This window comes from Heterostelium album, assembly GCF_000004825.1.
Source record: "Heterostelium album PN500 unplaced genomic scaffold PPL_scaffold3, whole genome shotgun sequence".
NCBI classification, from domain to species: domain Eukaryota; phylum Evosea; class Eumycetozoa; order Acytosteliales; family Acytosteliaceae; genus Heterostelium; species Heterostelium album.
In genome coordinates this window covers 1,426,896-1,444,065 of record NW_008805065.1, presented here as the reverse complement: position 1 = coordinate 1,444,065, position 17,170 = coordinate 1,426,896, and the positions used below count along the sequence as shown (strand labels likewise).

The 17,170-nt window shown below is 31.7% G+C and overlaps 6 protein-coding genes across 6 annotated transcripts; 2 read left to right on the top strand and 4 right to left on the bottom strand.

Annotated features, from left to right (window-relative positions):
• Positions 1 to 42: 42 nt before the first annotated feature.
• PPL_03147 (uncharacterized protein) lies at positions 43 to 1,037 on the top strand (the record flags this gene model as incomplete). The annotated part of the gene is made up of 3 exons (XM_020574119.1): positions 43 to 134; positions 243 to 451; positions 1,015 to 1,037. The coding sequence occupies 3 exons, from the start codon at positions 43 to 45 to the stop codon at positions 1,035 to 1,037; spliced, it is 324 nt and encodes a 107-aa protein (XP_020436191.1).
• Positions 1,038 to 1,220: 183 nt separating this feature from the next.
• PPL_03146 (uncharacterized protein) lies at positions 1,221 to 1,854 on the top strand (the record flags this gene model as incomplete). The annotated part of the gene is made up of 3 exons (XM_020574118.1): positions 1,221 to 1,246; positions 1,350 to 1,533; positions 1,681 to 1,854. The coding sequence occupies 3 exons, from the start codon at positions 1,221 to 1,223 to the stop codon at positions 1,852 to 1,854; spliced, it is 384 nt and encodes a 127-aa protein (XP_020436190.1).
• A 59-nt stretch (positions 1,855 to 1,913) lies between these two features.
• PPL_03145 (uncharacterized protein) lies at positions 1,914 to 2,666 on the bottom strand (the record flags this gene model as incomplete). Its single annotated transcript, XM_020574117.1, has 1 exon — positions 1,914 to 2,666. One exon carries the CDS (start codon positions 2,664 to 2,666, stop codon positions 1,914 to 1,916), a length of 753 nt encoding a protein of 250 aa, XP_020436189.1.
• Positions 2,667 to 3,176: 510 nt separating this feature from the next.
• Positions 3,177 to 7,859, bottom strand: PPL_03144 (uncharacterized protein; the record flags this gene model as incomplete). The annotated part of the gene is made up of 9 exons (XM_020574116.1): positions 3,177 to 3,202; positions 3,232 to 3,554; positions 3,628 to 3,808; positions 3,873 to 4,206; positions 4,283 to 4,577; positions 4,657 to 4,886; positions 4,968 to 5,360; positions 5,443 to 7,478; positions 7,580 to 7,859. The coding sequence occupies 9 exons, from the start codon at positions 7,857 to 7,859 to the stop codon at positions 3,177 to 3,179; spliced, it is 4,098 nt and encodes a 1,365-aa protein (XP_020436188.1).
• Positions 7,860 to 7,999: 140 nt separating this feature from the next.
• Positions 8,000 to 9,822, bottom strand: PPL_03143 (uncharacterized protein; the record flags this gene model as incomplete). The annotated part of the gene is made up of 5 exons (XM_020574115.1): positions 8,000 to 8,069; positions 8,575 to 8,675; positions 8,765 to 9,036; positions 9,115 to 9,388; positions 9,514 to 9,822. 5 exons carry the CDS (start codon positions 9,820 to 9,822, stop codon positions 8,000 to 8,002), a joined length of 1,026 nt encoding a protein of 341 aa, XP_020436187.1.
• A 598-nt stretch (positions 9,823 to 10,420) lies between these two features.
• Positions 10,421 to 15,785, bottom strand: PPL_03142 (ABC transporter permease; the record flags this gene model as incomplete). The annotated part of the gene is made up of 7 exons (XM_020574114.1): positions 10,421 to 10,944; positions 11,434 to 12,769; positions 12,842 to 14,063; positions 14,171 to 14,858; positions 15,350 to 15,414; positions 15,496 to 15,558; positions 15,781 to 15,785. 7 exons carry the CDS (start codon positions 15,783 to 15,785, stop codon positions 10,421 to 10,423), a joined length of 3,903 nt encoding a protein of 1,300 aa, XP_020436186.1.
• Between the last annotated feature and the right edge of the window lie 1,385 nt (positions 15,786 to 17,170).

Here is a 17,170-nt window from a genome sequence, read left to right as displayed (position 1 = left end):
TACAATGTTAATTCCAAAAAGTTTAAAATATAGATATAATTAATGACATTCACAGAACTACCAACCATTATGAAATTCGCAGATGCTCTGAATTGTATGCTTGTTGGTTTAATTCCACCAGCCGATTATCTAGAGTCACTCAGATCTAATTTCTCTGATTTTTTGGTTCAAATGATAGTTGACATCAGAGAACATTGGGACCACCAGACAACTATTTTAGAAGAATAATAATAGACTACTAGAGGCATCAAAGTTTTGGTTGAAGAGTGCCACTTTAAAACAATCAAAGCCCAGGCAAAGACAACTTTGAATCAAAAACATAGAGATATAGTTTCTTGGTATGCAACAAAAACAAAAGTAACATTGCTTATCTTTGAGTTATTAGCCACTTTTCATTGTAACATTCAACTACTACATTCTGTTGAACCATTTGATGTCAACAAGGATTATAGTAAAATAAACTCTGGTACTATACTCCAGGAGTGCAACGCACCTATGCCAGCCAAATCATATGCTCCCAAACAGACAAAACACTATCGCCGCCATGTTTATGATAAAGAAGTTAAGTACTTGAAGAAGAATGCAGAGTTTGGTAAGAATCAGAAATGCTAGTGTTCAAGTAAATGTTCATATGTGGATGGAGTTACTGTTACAGTATTAAAATCTCAATGCCATTTTCAAAGATAAATCCGAAAGATGTGAACATATGATTCCAATTTATTTTGAGACTGAAGAATTCTGTTACAAGTATTTCTTTGTTAACAAAGAATCTCAAAGAAATATTTAATAAATAGTATTTAAAATATTTTATTTTATTTTATTAATATTTTAAATAATTATTGTTTGATTATTACAAGTATTATTCTTTTTACATGGTATATAAAACCAAAATAAAGGTACCATGGTACTTTAGCTATTTATAATTAACTGTAGTAGTATGTTGCACCAAGAATGATCACAAAAACAATTGTTGGAAATTGATTCCCAATATTATTTATTACAATTTAAATCTAGTTGCTAAAACTTCTAAAAATTAATAAACCACACACACAGTTACACACAGTTTTTTTTGCACACTCACCACCAGTCATCAAAATATTGGCGAAAAAATGAGAAAAAATAATAAGAAACGAAACAATTTTATTATTTATATAACTAAGCAATAGAAAAGAATAAAAGAGTTTTAATAAAAAAGATAAAGCGCATAAAATATATATAAAATGGAGAAATCTACGTCGACAAAAAGGTATGATATAGAATTTCATTAAGTGTTTTAATTATCTATATAAAATGTAATGCTTATTATCTTACTATGAATTCAACTGTTATTTAATAATATAATAAAATAGAATACAAAAAGAACTTGCAGATATTACAATGGATCCACCATCAAATTGCTCTGCAGGTCCGATCGGTGATAATCTATATGAATGGATGGCAACAATTCTAGGACCACAAGGGTCACCCTATGAGGGTGGTATCTTCTTTATGAATATAGCTTTTCCTGTAGATTATCCTTTTAAACCACCAAAGGTATAGACGATATATATAAATTCATTATAATACATTATCAAAACATAATACTTATCTTTTGTAACTCGCGATTAGATTACATTTAAAACAAAAATATATCATTGTAATATTAATGGAGATGGAGCTGTTTGTTTAGATATATTAAAGAATAATTGGAGTCCTGCACTTACTGTATCAAAGTTACTATTATCTATTTGTTCACTGTTGGATGATCCCAATCCAAGAGATCCTTTAGTACTTTCAATTGCAGAACAACTAACAAGAGATAAAAGAGCTCATGACGAACAAGCAAAAGAATGGACAAAGAGATTTGCACAATAAAAAAAAAGAACATTATAATACTTGTTATCAATTGATATCAATTGCGATAATTTATTTATTTATTGATCCAATGTAGCAACGTATGATCCTCTCAATCCGTATAACTTGGTATCGAACCAGGTCATAAAGACAAAGGTGAAACCTTCCTTGGTGATATCCTTGGCAAAGACACGGATACGCAAGTTCTTGTCTTGAGCACAATCGATTTGAGTCAAGGCACAGATAACCTCTGGGATTCTTGGGAATGGTTTGTCAAACTTGATAACGTGCTCAGAGTATTTATCACCAATTGGACAACCAGAGTTGAACTTTTGAGTTTCATCGATAACGAGACCAGTCTTGGTGATGGTGTGCTTGATTGGACGGTAGAGAGCATCGAATCTCATGGTAACAAATCCTTGCCAGGTGAGTGGGTGAATGGCAATGGAACGAGCGACAATCGGTGGACACAAAGTGTTGGTAACAACGGTATGACGGTCAGTGTTGGCTTGGAATGTTTGTCCATCGACCCAGTTGACACCGTCCTCAGTGTAACGAATTTTGTAACTAGTAACCCATTGAGACAAATCGTCATCTCCTCTACCTTGGGTTTGGATTTGATGGAATTCAACTGGTACTGGTGAACTCAATGTGACCCATTGTTTGTCATCAGCGGTGAGAGCGTGCCACGAGGATGAAGCATTGGCAGAGGAGATATTACCCTTCTTGTAGTTGATTTGTGAGTAAACAACAGAGCAGTCTGGTGACCAGTTGGATGATGAACGGACATTCAAAGTACCATAGGCATTTCCTGGGATTAAAGCGGTTGACATGATTATATTAATTAATTATTTATTACAAATATAAAACTATTAAAAGAAGAGTTGTTTTGATTTGAAATCAATTAAACATTGTTTTTGATTATTTATAGTTAATTTTTAAAAAATTAGACAAGTTTGTACAGTTTGTAATAAAAATATTATTAATAAAAGTTGTAATTTGTACAATGAACTGTACAATGAAAATGAGATTTATTTAAAAAATGCAAACAAATAACTTTAACAAATCCCAAGTTGGTTAATCTCGAACAAGATAAAAACGATGTTGGTAACTTGTTTGAAAACAACACCCACAAAACAGGTATGTTTGATCAATTTTGATTGAATTTTTACCCAATAATGATCCAACGATCTGAAATTTTGTAATGTTGGAACAATTTGGGATTTTTTTTTCCAAATCCAAGAGTGTCGAACTTTTACTCTACGAGATTGTTCAACCAAAAAACCAATCATTCTAGTTTTATTAAAATATCCTGCATGTACAAAAGAAAAAGAAATTTTTTTTTAGTTATTATTAATATTATTATTATCTATTTTTTATTTGATATTATGTTGTTACAGAGATGATGATCATCTCTATATTCATAAATGGATGCAGCCATAAAATAGTTGGAAATATAAGTTATGGATTTTGATAGTTGATCGATTTTATCCATTGATAAAATGGAGAATACTGAAATTTTTTGTTGTTTATCTTTGTTGTTGTTGTTGTTATTATTGCCAACTGAAATGAGATTAAGTGATTTGTTCATATGTATAAATTGTGAAATCATTGATAATACGAATGCATGTTGTGGATCATTGTCTGGAAGTAATCTCTTTGCACTGTCACTCAAAAGTTGGAAGAAACTAGTCATAGCTTTTTTAATAAATTGATCATTACTATGAGATTAAGATATGTTAGTTAACTAGTTACATAATAAATGATTACTATACTACTACTACTACAACTTACATTTGTATATAAAATTGACAATTTGAGTGAATAAATACATTCTGACAAAAGTAGGCAAGGTATTGTGCTTTGTATGGAGTGTTTATAAGTGAGTTAAAGAATGATGGTACAAATGAATTGAACAATATAGGTATTGCCTCAATTCCAACTAGATTACCAATGATAAATCCTCCAAGTTCAACTATATAATAGTAATAAAAGAATTAGTTATTTATATATAATAGTTCAATGATATATAAACTTACTAGCTCTAATTGTATGGATGATTGAATTTTGATCGAGATCATTGGTAGTAGAGATTGCAGAGAGTACTTTCTTTGAAGTGAATTGAATGAATTGAATAATATCGGTCTTACTTATAATGTTGATAAGGAGATCCTTTGGTATCTCTGAGAACTTGGTTTTGAATCCCTCGAACAGTTCATTGATGATTGATTGTGGTGATGACAGTTGTGAATGAATTGGTGTATTTTGGTGTGCATTTATAACTTGATTAAAGAGAATCGAATGATTTGGATTTGATTGAAATGGGAATTTATATAATATTGGGAATAGAATAAGATTAAGTGTTTCTAATATCTAAATAAAATAAATAAAAAAAAATGGTTAGTTAAAAATTGTCATTTTTTTTTTTTTTTTTTAATATACTACATACATAATGATAGATTTGAATATTAGTATTATCAATTGAAAGATTAATTATATGAGCGTTCTCTCTATCGGATCCATCGGCATTCATGAAACAACCTAGAATCAATTCTATAGGAATGGTATTTGGATTCTTTGCGAGGTATTGGAGTATGATGATCGATGCATACGGTACGATATCAATGACCATCGAGATAATCTCTACTATAGCATCGGATGATATAAGATTCTTCTCTAGACAATTGAACAACAAGAAGAGTAGTTGTGGTAGCAGATGTGATAATTTCCATGGTGAATATTCACTAAAATAAAATAAACAAATAAAAGTTAATTAGTAAACAACAAAGTTAAAGAAGATTGAAATATAAATCGGGTTATTACTTTAAAATCTGAAAAGAAAAAGTCTCTCTATTCATCTCTACCAATGTCTTTAGTATTTGGTAATCCTCAGAGTTGGTACCCTCTTTATAGTTGTTACCAAAGTTGATTTCGGTATCTTTGAAACTATCGAATATCCATCTAATAAAAGGATTCTGATAGGATAGATCTTGATTGTCTTTCTGTTTCATTTGATTATATAGTTGATCTAAATTATATTTATTTCCTTTTAACTAAAAAAGTTATTAAATAAAAAAAAAAAGGTTAGTTTCTTCATTATATGAATAAAAAAGTTGTTGTTTTTGATAATTTACATTATAAAGTATAATCAAAGTTGATAGAATACTAAATGGTAGTGCAAAATAAGAGTGAATGAATATACCACCGTGTTCGTTGTTGGTGATAGTACCGATGGCATCGCAATATCGTATGAGATGAATCATTAGCTTTAGTGAATAACCATGAACATCGATGGTTTCGAGAATCAGGGGGTCAGAGAGTATCGAGAATAGATGAGACAGTACCTTTTTGTTCTCCAACGGATCGGCCAGAGTATCCATTCTCTCAAATAGCAAAGCCATCAGATTCTCTTGGAAATCGAATGGTGCAATCAAGTGTGTACGCAACACCGACATGAGCGTTTGAATGTCATAAATCTCAGAGTTTTCATTCAATGAAAACAAAGATTCTCTTACCAATCCAATATCCTAAATTGATTATTAATATTAATAAATAAGTTATAAAATGAATAATAAATAAACATATCTATATATATATATAAACACTTACAGATAAAGATTGAATATGAAAATCCATACTAATATCATCAACTGTTTTTTGAGCGTTGGCTTGTTGTAGTTCAAGTTCCAATTGATCCAATTCGCCGTTGCTATTGAATATCGGTAGTTTCTCTTTGGAAACAGTGATGCTAACTAGATTTTGTTTGATAAGAGTCTGCAATAGACAAAGTGGAATATTCTCATTATATGATAGCATATCATAGAGTGAAGTTATTTGTGTAATTTGAAGTAGTGCATCTTCTATACTGATATTATTACTATTTTGATTATTATTATTGCTGCTGTTATTTAAAGATAGTAATTTACTATAGAATAAAGGTATTTTAACGAGTATGAACATCTTTACTTTTCTATATTCGTTGGTCATTGGATCGCAGGTTGTAAGTCGTTGGAATGCAATACGGAGTAGTTCAAAGAGGTAGTTGGTAGCATGAATGGATCGCACCGATCTAATCCAATCGAATTTGAAGAGATTGTCGAGAACAGAGTTATTCAATACACATCCTGTGATCTCCTCCTCAAACAGTAGTTGTAACGATAGCGATTGATTAATATCGATTTCACCGACTGTCGTTGACAACTGATTAATATTATAATTAATACCGTTATTATTATTATTCTGTTCATTCTGATTATTATTATTGTTATTATTGTTATTATTGTTGTTATTGTTATTAGGTTGTATTAGTGCTTGTGACTCGTTTATCGGTAGGAATGGTATGAATAGTGTGTCGTGTAAAGTTGTCAATAACATTGAATATCGTTGTTGAATTAATCTCTTTAGTGAAGTGTTGTTGTTATTGTTGTTGTTGTTGTCGTCAACTACCATTGCATTTTCATCTATTGGTGCACCTAGTTTATTCTTTAAATTCTCTAGCCAAGTTGTAAGCTCGCTAAATACAACGGGAACCTCTTGTTTCGAGTCCAACAGGAAAGAAGCCAACTTATTGTTACCGATCATATTAGAAAGTATCTCCATACACTCTAATGCATTATCATTTAACTGTTTGGATTTCTGTGTTTGTTGTTGTTGCTGTTGCTGTTCTCCACCCTCTTTCATCTCTTCATCTAAAGCAGAGACAACCGATTGCAAAAGTAATACAACTAGCTTTACAATCGATGTCAATTGCATAATATAAGATGATTTCGAAACTATATCTCTATTGGTATCTAATGTTGTTGTTGTTGTTGCTGCTGCTCCTGATGTTGTTGATTTTGGTTTACTGGTTGTTGTGGTTGTAGTTGTAGTTGTTGTTGTTGTCGCTGCCTCTGTACTATCACTACTATTAGTATCATATATAGTTTGAAAAGTATTCAATTGATTCTTTCTCTTCTTTAGATATTGTAGGTCTTCATCCATCATTGTAGGTGATGAACTTGTTGTTGTTGTTGTTGTTGTTGTTAACTGGTCGCCATCCATCTTGATATCATTATCATTATTATTGTTATCATCTTCATCATCATCATTATTGTTGGTGATGATATCATTATCTTCGTCAATATCATTATTACTATCGTTATCACCGCTAATATTATTATTGTTGTTTCTCTTTCTCTTGGAGCTACCATCCAATAACATATCGTAAGAGGCAATCGATTTGCCATTCTGATGACCATGCTTACCATTAAGCATAACAACACCATTGGCAACCAAATCCTTCTTCTTTGTCGATTTCTTCTCGCCTGTTGTTGTTGTTGTTGTTGTTGTTGCTGTACCATTAACACCTAGATGTTGACCAATGGACTCTTGCACGATGTGGGAAGATTGACTGTGTGTTTTCTCCAAATGTATATACCGTTCGGAAGTAGCTTTAAGTTCGAGAATCTTGACTACATCGACCAGTACCGATAGTATAGTATTGAACTGCTTTGGCTTCTTCGATATCAGAGTGTTGGTGGATAGCTCAGTCATCGAGTTGAAGAAATCGGTGTAATTGATCATCTGCATCGCCAAAGCATACCTCAGATAGGACACTAACAGTGGACTTGGTGAAGGTCCAACCATCATCTGTTTCAAAAGAAGATCTTTAAAAAAACAATGAAAGATTAACATGTTAATTCGTACAAAAAAAAAAAGCAAGCTATTCATTCGCTTGTACAAGCTACAACTATAATGATATACATACCACATATAATTCTACCATAACTCATCGACTGATCACCACCACCACGACCACCACCACTACCTATATTATTATTATTATTATTGCTAACTTTAAAAAAGTCCAATAGTTTCTTTGACCATTTAACAGGTGATTCACGTGTTCTCCATGATTCTACAGTTACCGAATGTATATGATTTATATAACTATTACCATTTTCATTGCTACTACTATTATTACTGTTGTTACTACTACTACTACTACTATTATTTGTGGTTGTAGATAACATTGAATCAATTACCATTATATAATATATGATAGGATGAGTGTGTGAGTGTGTAATATGATTGTTTGATGTTTTTATTTAGTTTTGAACTTTTGATGTGCAATTTAGAAAAATAAAAATAAAAATAAAAAACAAAAACTTCAATTTTTTTAAATAATTTATTGATTCATATGAATGATTAAATTAGATTGGAACAAGGCAATATCTTTATTTAAATTTGTTACAATACTAATCAATTAATAAATAAAAAAACAACCCCAAGAGAAAAATTTTTTTTAAATATTTTGAATTAAAATTATTTTGTTGTTCAATTTTTTTGTTTTTTTTACTAGTTATAAAATTCAATCCAATTGTTATAAATTAACTTTTGGTTACAACTTATATCTGATCATCAAAAAAAAAAAACATTTAGTTTTGTTATAATAATAATAATATTTATTTTAGTTTTTTTTTAGTTTTTTTTTTAGTTTTTTTTTTTTGTAATTACAAAATATATATATATGAAAAAAAACTTATTTAAATAGAAATAATTTATGAATTATTTGATCGTTTTGTTGTTGTTGTTGTTGTTGGTGGTTGATTGTTTTTGTTTTTTTGTTTTCTATAGAAATAAAAAATAAAAGTATACATTCCAGTCCATTGAATTCCTTCATGTAAATCAAATTTTAGAATCTCTCCTATTCATTTTGTAAAATCACTAATAGTTGTGTTGTTATGTCTCTAAATAAATGACTTTGATTTCCTACTCAATGATAAAGGCACTGCAAATGACATGGAAACTTCATCTTTACTATTGAGTGTATCAACCCAACTTTGTCTTGGTGTAACATATTTCTAGAGAGATTACAATTTATAAAAATTTGTTAGTCACAACAAATTCGAAATGATAAATGGTTATGATTGATTGTTAGATTCACTCTTACCTTCTTTTCATTATCGTTATATGAGAAATCCATTGCCACAGAATTCTTTTGTAGACTCTGTGCAAGTTTCGATGGGATTTCCATTGGTAGTGATGTACCAAGTTTGAGTTCCTGCATTATACCATTGCTTCTCGATCTGTTTCCACCTTCCACTGACATATAGTTGGGAGGTTGTTCGTCGTCGTCGTCATCAGCCATCTCCACCTCTGTAATTACAGGCAAATTTTTACTCTCCATATCTTCTTCATATTCTTCATCGAATTGAAATATTTCTAAAATATCAATCGATCGTTAATTAATTGCTTATAATAATCTACTTTTTCATTTAAAAATAATAAATAATATCATACCAGATGAACTTCCACTTAGCTTATTAAACGTCATTTTACTATCATTGGAAGAAACATGGTGATTCAAACTATTAATGAAAATATTTATGTTTTGTGAATTGAGTTGATTATTATTATTATTATTATTAAAATTATTTTCTATACTATTATTATTATTATTATTACTATTATTATTATTATCGGTATCTATATTATCATTTTGTTCATTATTATTACTATTATTTACATGGTTATTTTCATTGATTTCTACAACCAAAGGTGAAAAAGATACTCTCTTTTAAGATTTAAGATCAAAATGAAAAAAAAAAAAAAAGTGGTGGTTTGTGTGTCAGTTTTTGATTGACATTCATATTACTTGAAATGTAATAACTATAATTATAATTATGTTTTGTTACAAACCTGTTTCTCTTTACTTAATGGAGAGAGTGCTCTAGGTCTTTGTGATTTATTGGGTACAACCATTTTGAAGGAAGAGGTTGTCGAGCTGGCTGTCGTTGCTATTTGTGGTGCACCTATCGATGGGTCTAACGCTGCAGTCGTATTGTTGTTTCTATGTGGTGACAATGAAAGACCATTGCTATTATTATTGACATTTTCTATATTTAGTGTTTGAAACGATTTATTCAAACCAATAACCAGATTATTGACTGCATTGTTATTATTTGATTTATCGTCACCTATATTTCCATTTCCATTAATACCACTCATCTTGTTATCTTTTACTCTATTCACTATAGTCTAATCTATAGTCTATTCAACTCCAACCCCACTACACTATACTACACTTTTAAAAAAAAAGATAAAGTTTTTTTTCAAAGCAAACTTTACTTTACTTTTCCTTTCTTTTTTTTTCTTGTTTCTACTTGTTTTATTCTCTTTTGTATTCTCTTTATCTATCTATCTTTCTATATATCTGTTGTATATTTATTTATTGATTGATTGATTTAACTATTTAAAATTATAAAGCTATAAATAAATCAATTATTTTTGATCTAAAATCTACTATTTTTTAATTATATCCAATTATATATTATTTCTATTGATGTTTAATTATTAATATATATTTAATATTTTATCTATCTTTCTATCTTTTCAAACTAATTCAATTTTTTTTTAAAAAGGTAAATTTTTGATTATTATTAAAAAAAATAATATTTTTGATATTTTTTTTAAAAAAAAAAACAAAAAAATCCAAAAAGGTAAAATTATTTTTGTGATAAGCTTCACCGTTATTAATGTTAATTAATTAAGATTTAAATGATTTAAATATGATGATAATAATAATTTATTGTTTTTTTGATTTAATTTATTTGCCTTTTAATACTGATGCAATTTGTTTTGATGAATATTCTTTTGATGCTTGTCTTGATACGAGAACTGCCATGACAATGGATGCACCGAAAACACCAAAGAATAAACCGAATGGGAATTGGAATGAGAAAGGCAGTTGAGTAAAGAGATTGAGTTGAAGCGTTAGGGTGACTGCTACTCCGAGACCGATGATCAGTCCGAGAATAACCGATGAAAAGATGAGTACCAGTGCTTCGTAGATGTAGATACGAATCACTTGATTGGTGGTGAGTCCAATGGCACGCAACACACCAAACTCCCAAGAGTTTTCGTGGATGTTCGAAGCGAATGACACCCACAACATAAAGAAACAAAGAATGATCGATGTAGCCGAGACAGTGTAGAAAAAGATGTTCAACAGTGTGATGGCAGTGTCGGTCGAGTCCAACAGGAAGGCAGTATCGATGACATTGATAGAATCGGATTTAATAAAGTTCTTGCAGCTGTTTACTACGTATTCTCTGGCGCTCTGAGAGGTGCCTGATTTCAGACGGATCAGTAGCTTTGACTTGGGAGGGACCTCTGGGAGTAGGACAGTGGGATCACTGGTCATTCCGTAGATCAAGTTCATCGTCTCCATGAATTGATTCATGTTGATCAACACTGGCGAACGCGAAGATGTCGCAGAGTACGACGAGAAGAGGAAGGAGGGGAACATCGAAACCATCGATTGTGGCTTGGCTAGGAGATTCAGTGATTCCTGTGGACCGGTAGAACCAGGTTTGAAGTATACTTTTAGATTGAATGGGGTGTTGGGTGTCGCACCAACTGCCAATTTGAAAGCATCGGACAGAATCATGTCTGTGTAGTTCTCGTAGATGTACATATTGGTCGGTCGATTAAATACAATAGTATTGGGATCGTATGACACTGCATTGGGTGGTGCAATTATCTTGCCATTCTTGTCGTCGTCGATAACATCTTTATGTTGATTTGTATAGAGACTTTTAACGACATCCAGCTTCTTACTTCCGGGTACAGTTGAGAACGATAGTCTTTGATTGGTTTGGGTTACGTCTAAAAAGTTTATATAGGTCGACGCCAGATAGTTTTCATCGATTCCATAGACTTTAACATAGGTCCATGGATAACCGGCGAGCGTGTTCATGTAGGTTGAACGTATATTCATGACATGATCCAGTGGAAGTGTTACGAATGAATACGATTCAACGGCGGTGGTTGCCGAGTTGTTGAAAATTTCATTGTCTAGGAAACCACGTAGATCTGTTTCGGGCAATGGGAATTTGGTGTTGGTCGTTACCACATCAATGTCGGAACCGACGCCAAGCTTTACAAGTTCCTGAATATTGTAACCTTGGAGACGGAATACACAGCCAGTGAAAATGATAAAAGTCAAACAAATGGTGAACATTGTGGCGGTCTTTGCGTTTCTTCCCGAGTGAGAGGCAAGGTTCTTTCGCACGAGATTGTAGAGTGTACGACGGTCCGGTCCCCAAATCATTAGGAAACAGATTAGCTTTTCCAAATGCGATTGGACAGCCTGTGCCAACATTGCCAATCCAAACAACATACCCAAAAGAATACCGGTTAGGATGGCAAAGAACAGCGAGTAGTTCATGAATGTGAACGACAGTGGAATCAAGTAGTACACTGTGAAACCAACGACCACTGCCAAGATTGAGAGTGCTGTCTGGAGTGGATCGAATCCAATCTCCTCCAACTTCATGATCTTCACCATTGTCTCATTCTTTACTTGGTGGTAGACGTCGAGAGCGTCACGCAGCGTACGACTGAGAGCACGCTGAATCGGTGCGATATTGGCGAGTATCGGCAGACACAAACCCATGAGTCCACCCGAGAGAATGGCGATTGTGTAGAATGTCAGATCCACTGGGAGCATAACAAACTGATAGACAAAGTGTGCAACAATAGCAAAGCATACCCAACCAAAGAACAAACCAAAAGCAATGCCCGGTACACTAAAGTAGAGTGCCTGTGTCAACAGCAGGATGATCAGAGCGTAGTGACGCATTCCCTGTGCACGAAGCATACCATACTCAAAGGTTTTACCCTCGACGTCACTCAGCAGCAAACTGTAGATCATAAGTGCACCTAGAACCAACAGCACCGCAGCAACACAATTGAATACCTGATCCAAAGACAATCTCGTATATTGGAAAACACCAAGTGCTGCAGCCAAAGGTGTAGTGAACAAAGCAGGATAACTATATCCAATATGCATAGCTACTTGATTGGTAAAAGCAATCAATGAGTTCTTTGGATCTTCAGAAGTATAGATTTTAACTCTATTTTCCAACATTACAATCGATGCCATTGAATATTCCTTTAAGAAATAATTTATAATTAATAAAGATGGAAGGATTCAAAAAAAAAAATAGATATTGGTTCAACTTACATTTAAATTAAAATTATTTGTAAAATTACCAAATGTATAACGGAAACTATCGATTTGAGTAAGTATATCGGTTACATTCAGTTTAGGATTGTATAGCGGGATGATTGCTTTGAGTAGTGTTTCGATGGTGGAAATGTTACCAAAGAATTTCGAGTTCATCGATTGAAGTTTCGACTTTACAACTTTGTCAATATAGGAACTCTCTAGTACAGCGACATTTCCTAAACTAGATGGATATTTACCACCTGGTGAATCGATACCGTCCATCACAACCAGTGTCTGATCGATGACCAGTTCCTGTCGGAAATCATTGTAAAAGTTTTGGATGATCAGTGGTGGATAGAGGAAGTTACCATCGGAGCTGATTCCATCGCCTAGAACATCTTTCAATTCCTGAACGATATTGGGGTATCGCATCTTGAGCAAAATCATTTCAAAAGTGATATCGAGTCGTCCGGGAATGGGAATTCCCAGATAGTTGGAAACCATTGCCATCACTTGGTCGAGCGAAGGAATCGAGTCGGAGCCAAGTCGCTGCAAAACATCGACAAAATCAACGTGTAGATTAACCGATTGATTCTTGTTTGGTTCCACCCCGATTCTACGTAGATAGGAGCTTGAGATGTGTGCCTGGTTGTCTTTGAGAGGTGGGTGATCCCATCCACGACCCAGTCCCATATCCTTCTCCAGTGTCGAATTCATCACCAGCATAATAAGTGACGCCGATATATTGGTGGATTTTGTCATCACCGATGCCAAAGACAACCAACGTGGCGCAACTCCATGTACCATACTGGCAGTGGCCAACTTTTTCGTCAGAACCGTAGAGTTTAAGAATAAACCGGAAACACCACTAAGCATACTCAAAGGATTGACTCCACTTGAGTTTGCTTGTAAATTATTATTATTGTTGTTGTTGTTGTTTAAATGATGTATCAGTAGAGGAGATTCAATTATATGATCCAAATTGGGATGTGGTATTTTAGACGAAGAAGAATCGGAATCAAACGATGAAGAATCGGCAGCTATATTAAATGATGCTGATCTTTTCGAAGAGGTGGTATGCACACCATCGGCTGCTGTACCACTCAGAGTGTTGTTATTGGCCACCGCTGAACCAAGTGAAGGATCACCCGTAATCAACAGATCCCATTCACCTGCTTGATCCTCTGATAACTTTAAAAATACAATAGGTGATGCTTGAATTAAATTTTGTAAAAAACTAGAAAATAATAAATAATAAATAAAATAAAATAAAATTAGAATAATTTAGTGTATGTTTGTTTTGTTATTGTTGTTATCTTCTTCTTCTTCTTCTTCTTTTTTTACCTTATAAACATTACTACAAGGAATACAGTTAATAAACCCATTAATATACTCTTTAGGTTCTTCTTTGAGTTTTTATGAACATATCTGATTGCCACTTGTAAATCTGCGACTATTGTGTATCTGAGAGTGTGATAGATATAGATAAAGAATCCACTGATCGTTTCCAAGTTGTGACTGACGCCATAGCCGTTACTGTTGTACTTGGACGACTGTCGCTTTGTCTGTTGTCTAAACGGATTATTGGTTCTACCACTACTGCTATTACGTCCACGACTGTAATCATCTTCATTATCACTATCGTACAACAATGAAGAATCTACTTCACCCAATTTTTGATATCTAGTTGGATGTATATTATTGCTATTGTTTGCTGATGATTTTCTTAAATTTACATTACTGTTGTTATTATTTAGATCAATACTACTGTTGGTACTACTATTATTACTACTATCGTTACCACCACTCTTGTTATCATTATCATATTCATAACTATCATCGTCATCGTCATCATAACTATCCACATCATTATCAGTGATAATCGCATTGTTTCTAATCTTTTTATTCTTTTTCTTTCTTCTACCATTGTTATTGTTATTATTATTATTATTATTACTGTTTCCAAGATTGGTAGTAGTAGTAGTGGTATTAGCACCACTACCACCATTATGTTCATTCCAATCCATCATATCTGTAACATAATAATAATAAATATAAATATTATTAATTTAACAATCTCACCAATAAAATGATAAAGATAATAATAATAATAATATTGAATCCAAATGAACGTGTGTGTGTGAGCGACTAAAAACAATTCCAACAATCAATATATTAAAAATTTAATATGTCCAAAAAAAAAAAAAGAAAAAAAAGAAAAAAAAAGAAAAAACGAACACCACATCATTTTATGTTGTATATTTTTTGTAATCAAATATATAAGGTTGAACTTGCTCCCCACATGTGTAAGGTGCACCAACTAAACAGTCGGTTTTTGTGAAAAGAGGGTTTCTTAAAATACAATGGAATTATTGTATTAAGTAATAAATTATTATAATTTACAATAATATTAGTATGTAATGGTGTATGGTTGTTTGGTTGATTGTTTGTTTTTGATTTGATTTAAAATATTCAGATTCTATTGAAAAAAAAAAAAAAAAGTAATAGATGAAAATTACATACCGCTGTTATCATCTGACAAGTAGTTAAGCCTTGAGAGTTCAACATGTTGTTTATAATCATTCCCGCTTTTAAATTTATTATAGACAAGAGTAAATCATTAGTAAAATAAGCAAAGATCAAATCTACTCTATTATTATTATTAATACCCGCTACTACTACTACTTTTAATACTTTTGTAAACACAATAATGATGACTAAATCTATCGATTCTATAGAATCAGATAAGCACACCGCAAGCTAGCTTTCTGATTGTTAAAGAATCATTGATAGTTTGTTAACAATGAATACTGTGGTTATTGTCATTATTGATGATGATGATGATGCATCAATTGATGGTTAAGTTTTAAACAACACAAAGTAATAGTAGTATTAGTAGTAGGTAGCAGCTATTGTTTAATATCTTATCTTATCTTATCTTTTGTTTAACATACCTCATTTTTTATTTATTTTAATTTCGGAAAGAATACATAATATACTATACTATATTATACTTGATCAATGAGGATATTGTAAGTGGTGCTTTTTTGCTCTTATTTTTGGTTATTGGTAGGAACTCTCACTCAGTGCACTCAATCTTGTTGATTGTTGTAAAATTGATTATATATCTATACTAAAAATTCGAAAGTATGTATTAAAATAAAGATATAAAAAAAAAATAGCAACAAATCACATTTTATTAAGAAATTAAACACACCTCAATCATTCCATTGCTAGAACATTCTCACCTCACAATACGCACCAATTTATTTTTTGCAAAAACACCACAAGCACCCCAATTTTGTAGGATTATCAAAGGTTATAAACTTTCAGAATTTTACAAACATCGAATTAACATTTTTATAATTATTTATCTATTTATCTATTTTCCTTTGGAATCATATTATTATTGTTATTCAAAACAAACAATCAATGTAAACCATTTATGATAAGAGCAAAATGAATGAATGAATGAATGAATATTCATTCTTGTTCATTTCAATTCATAAGTCATACGCATTCATTACATTACTCATAAGTTCATGTTCAAAAATGAATGTGGTGGGTGATGGTTTGTGGTGTTGTGTGAAATGAAGCAATAATAATAGTGAATGTAATGAAAGTGAAGTTAAGTGAAATCATAAATGCAAGAAGAATTCAATGTAATGATAAAAAGAAATAAAATTGTAAGCATATGAATGAAAATCTTTTAAGGTTTGTAAAGTTAAGTTTTATTTTTGTTTTTGTATTTTATTTTATTTATTTGTTACGGGGCACAAAGAGAGTTGATGAAGATTTATACATAATATTGATCCACTACAATATTTTAAACCATATACAAAATAAAATATGTAATTGGAAACCCCGTTGCATTGCAATAAGTGTGTGTAAATATATATAAGTGTGTCTTTATATAAAATGTGTGGGGGTAGAGAAACTAACAACATCGCTTACACACCCACAAACTCAAACTTATCTCTCTCTTATAATTTCAAAGCTTTATGTGATAGCAATCATACGATATTTGATGTTTGTTGGAATGTGTGTGTGCGTGTGTGTTGCTTGATGTATTTAAATGAAGAAGATGTGGGTAGTGGAGCTACATTTAATTTTGTGTTGTTGTTTGAATGAAATGGTTTGTTTATATGTTTGTTCAAATGAAATTGATCAATTCACCCAATGATTTCATATGAATAATCAGTATTCATATTCACACAATGATTTCATATGAATAATCAGTATTCATATGAAATTGATCAATTCACCCAATGATTTCATATGAATAATCAGTATTCATATTAAAAAAACAACAATTGAGAGAGCCTAATTTAATTTTTATAGTTG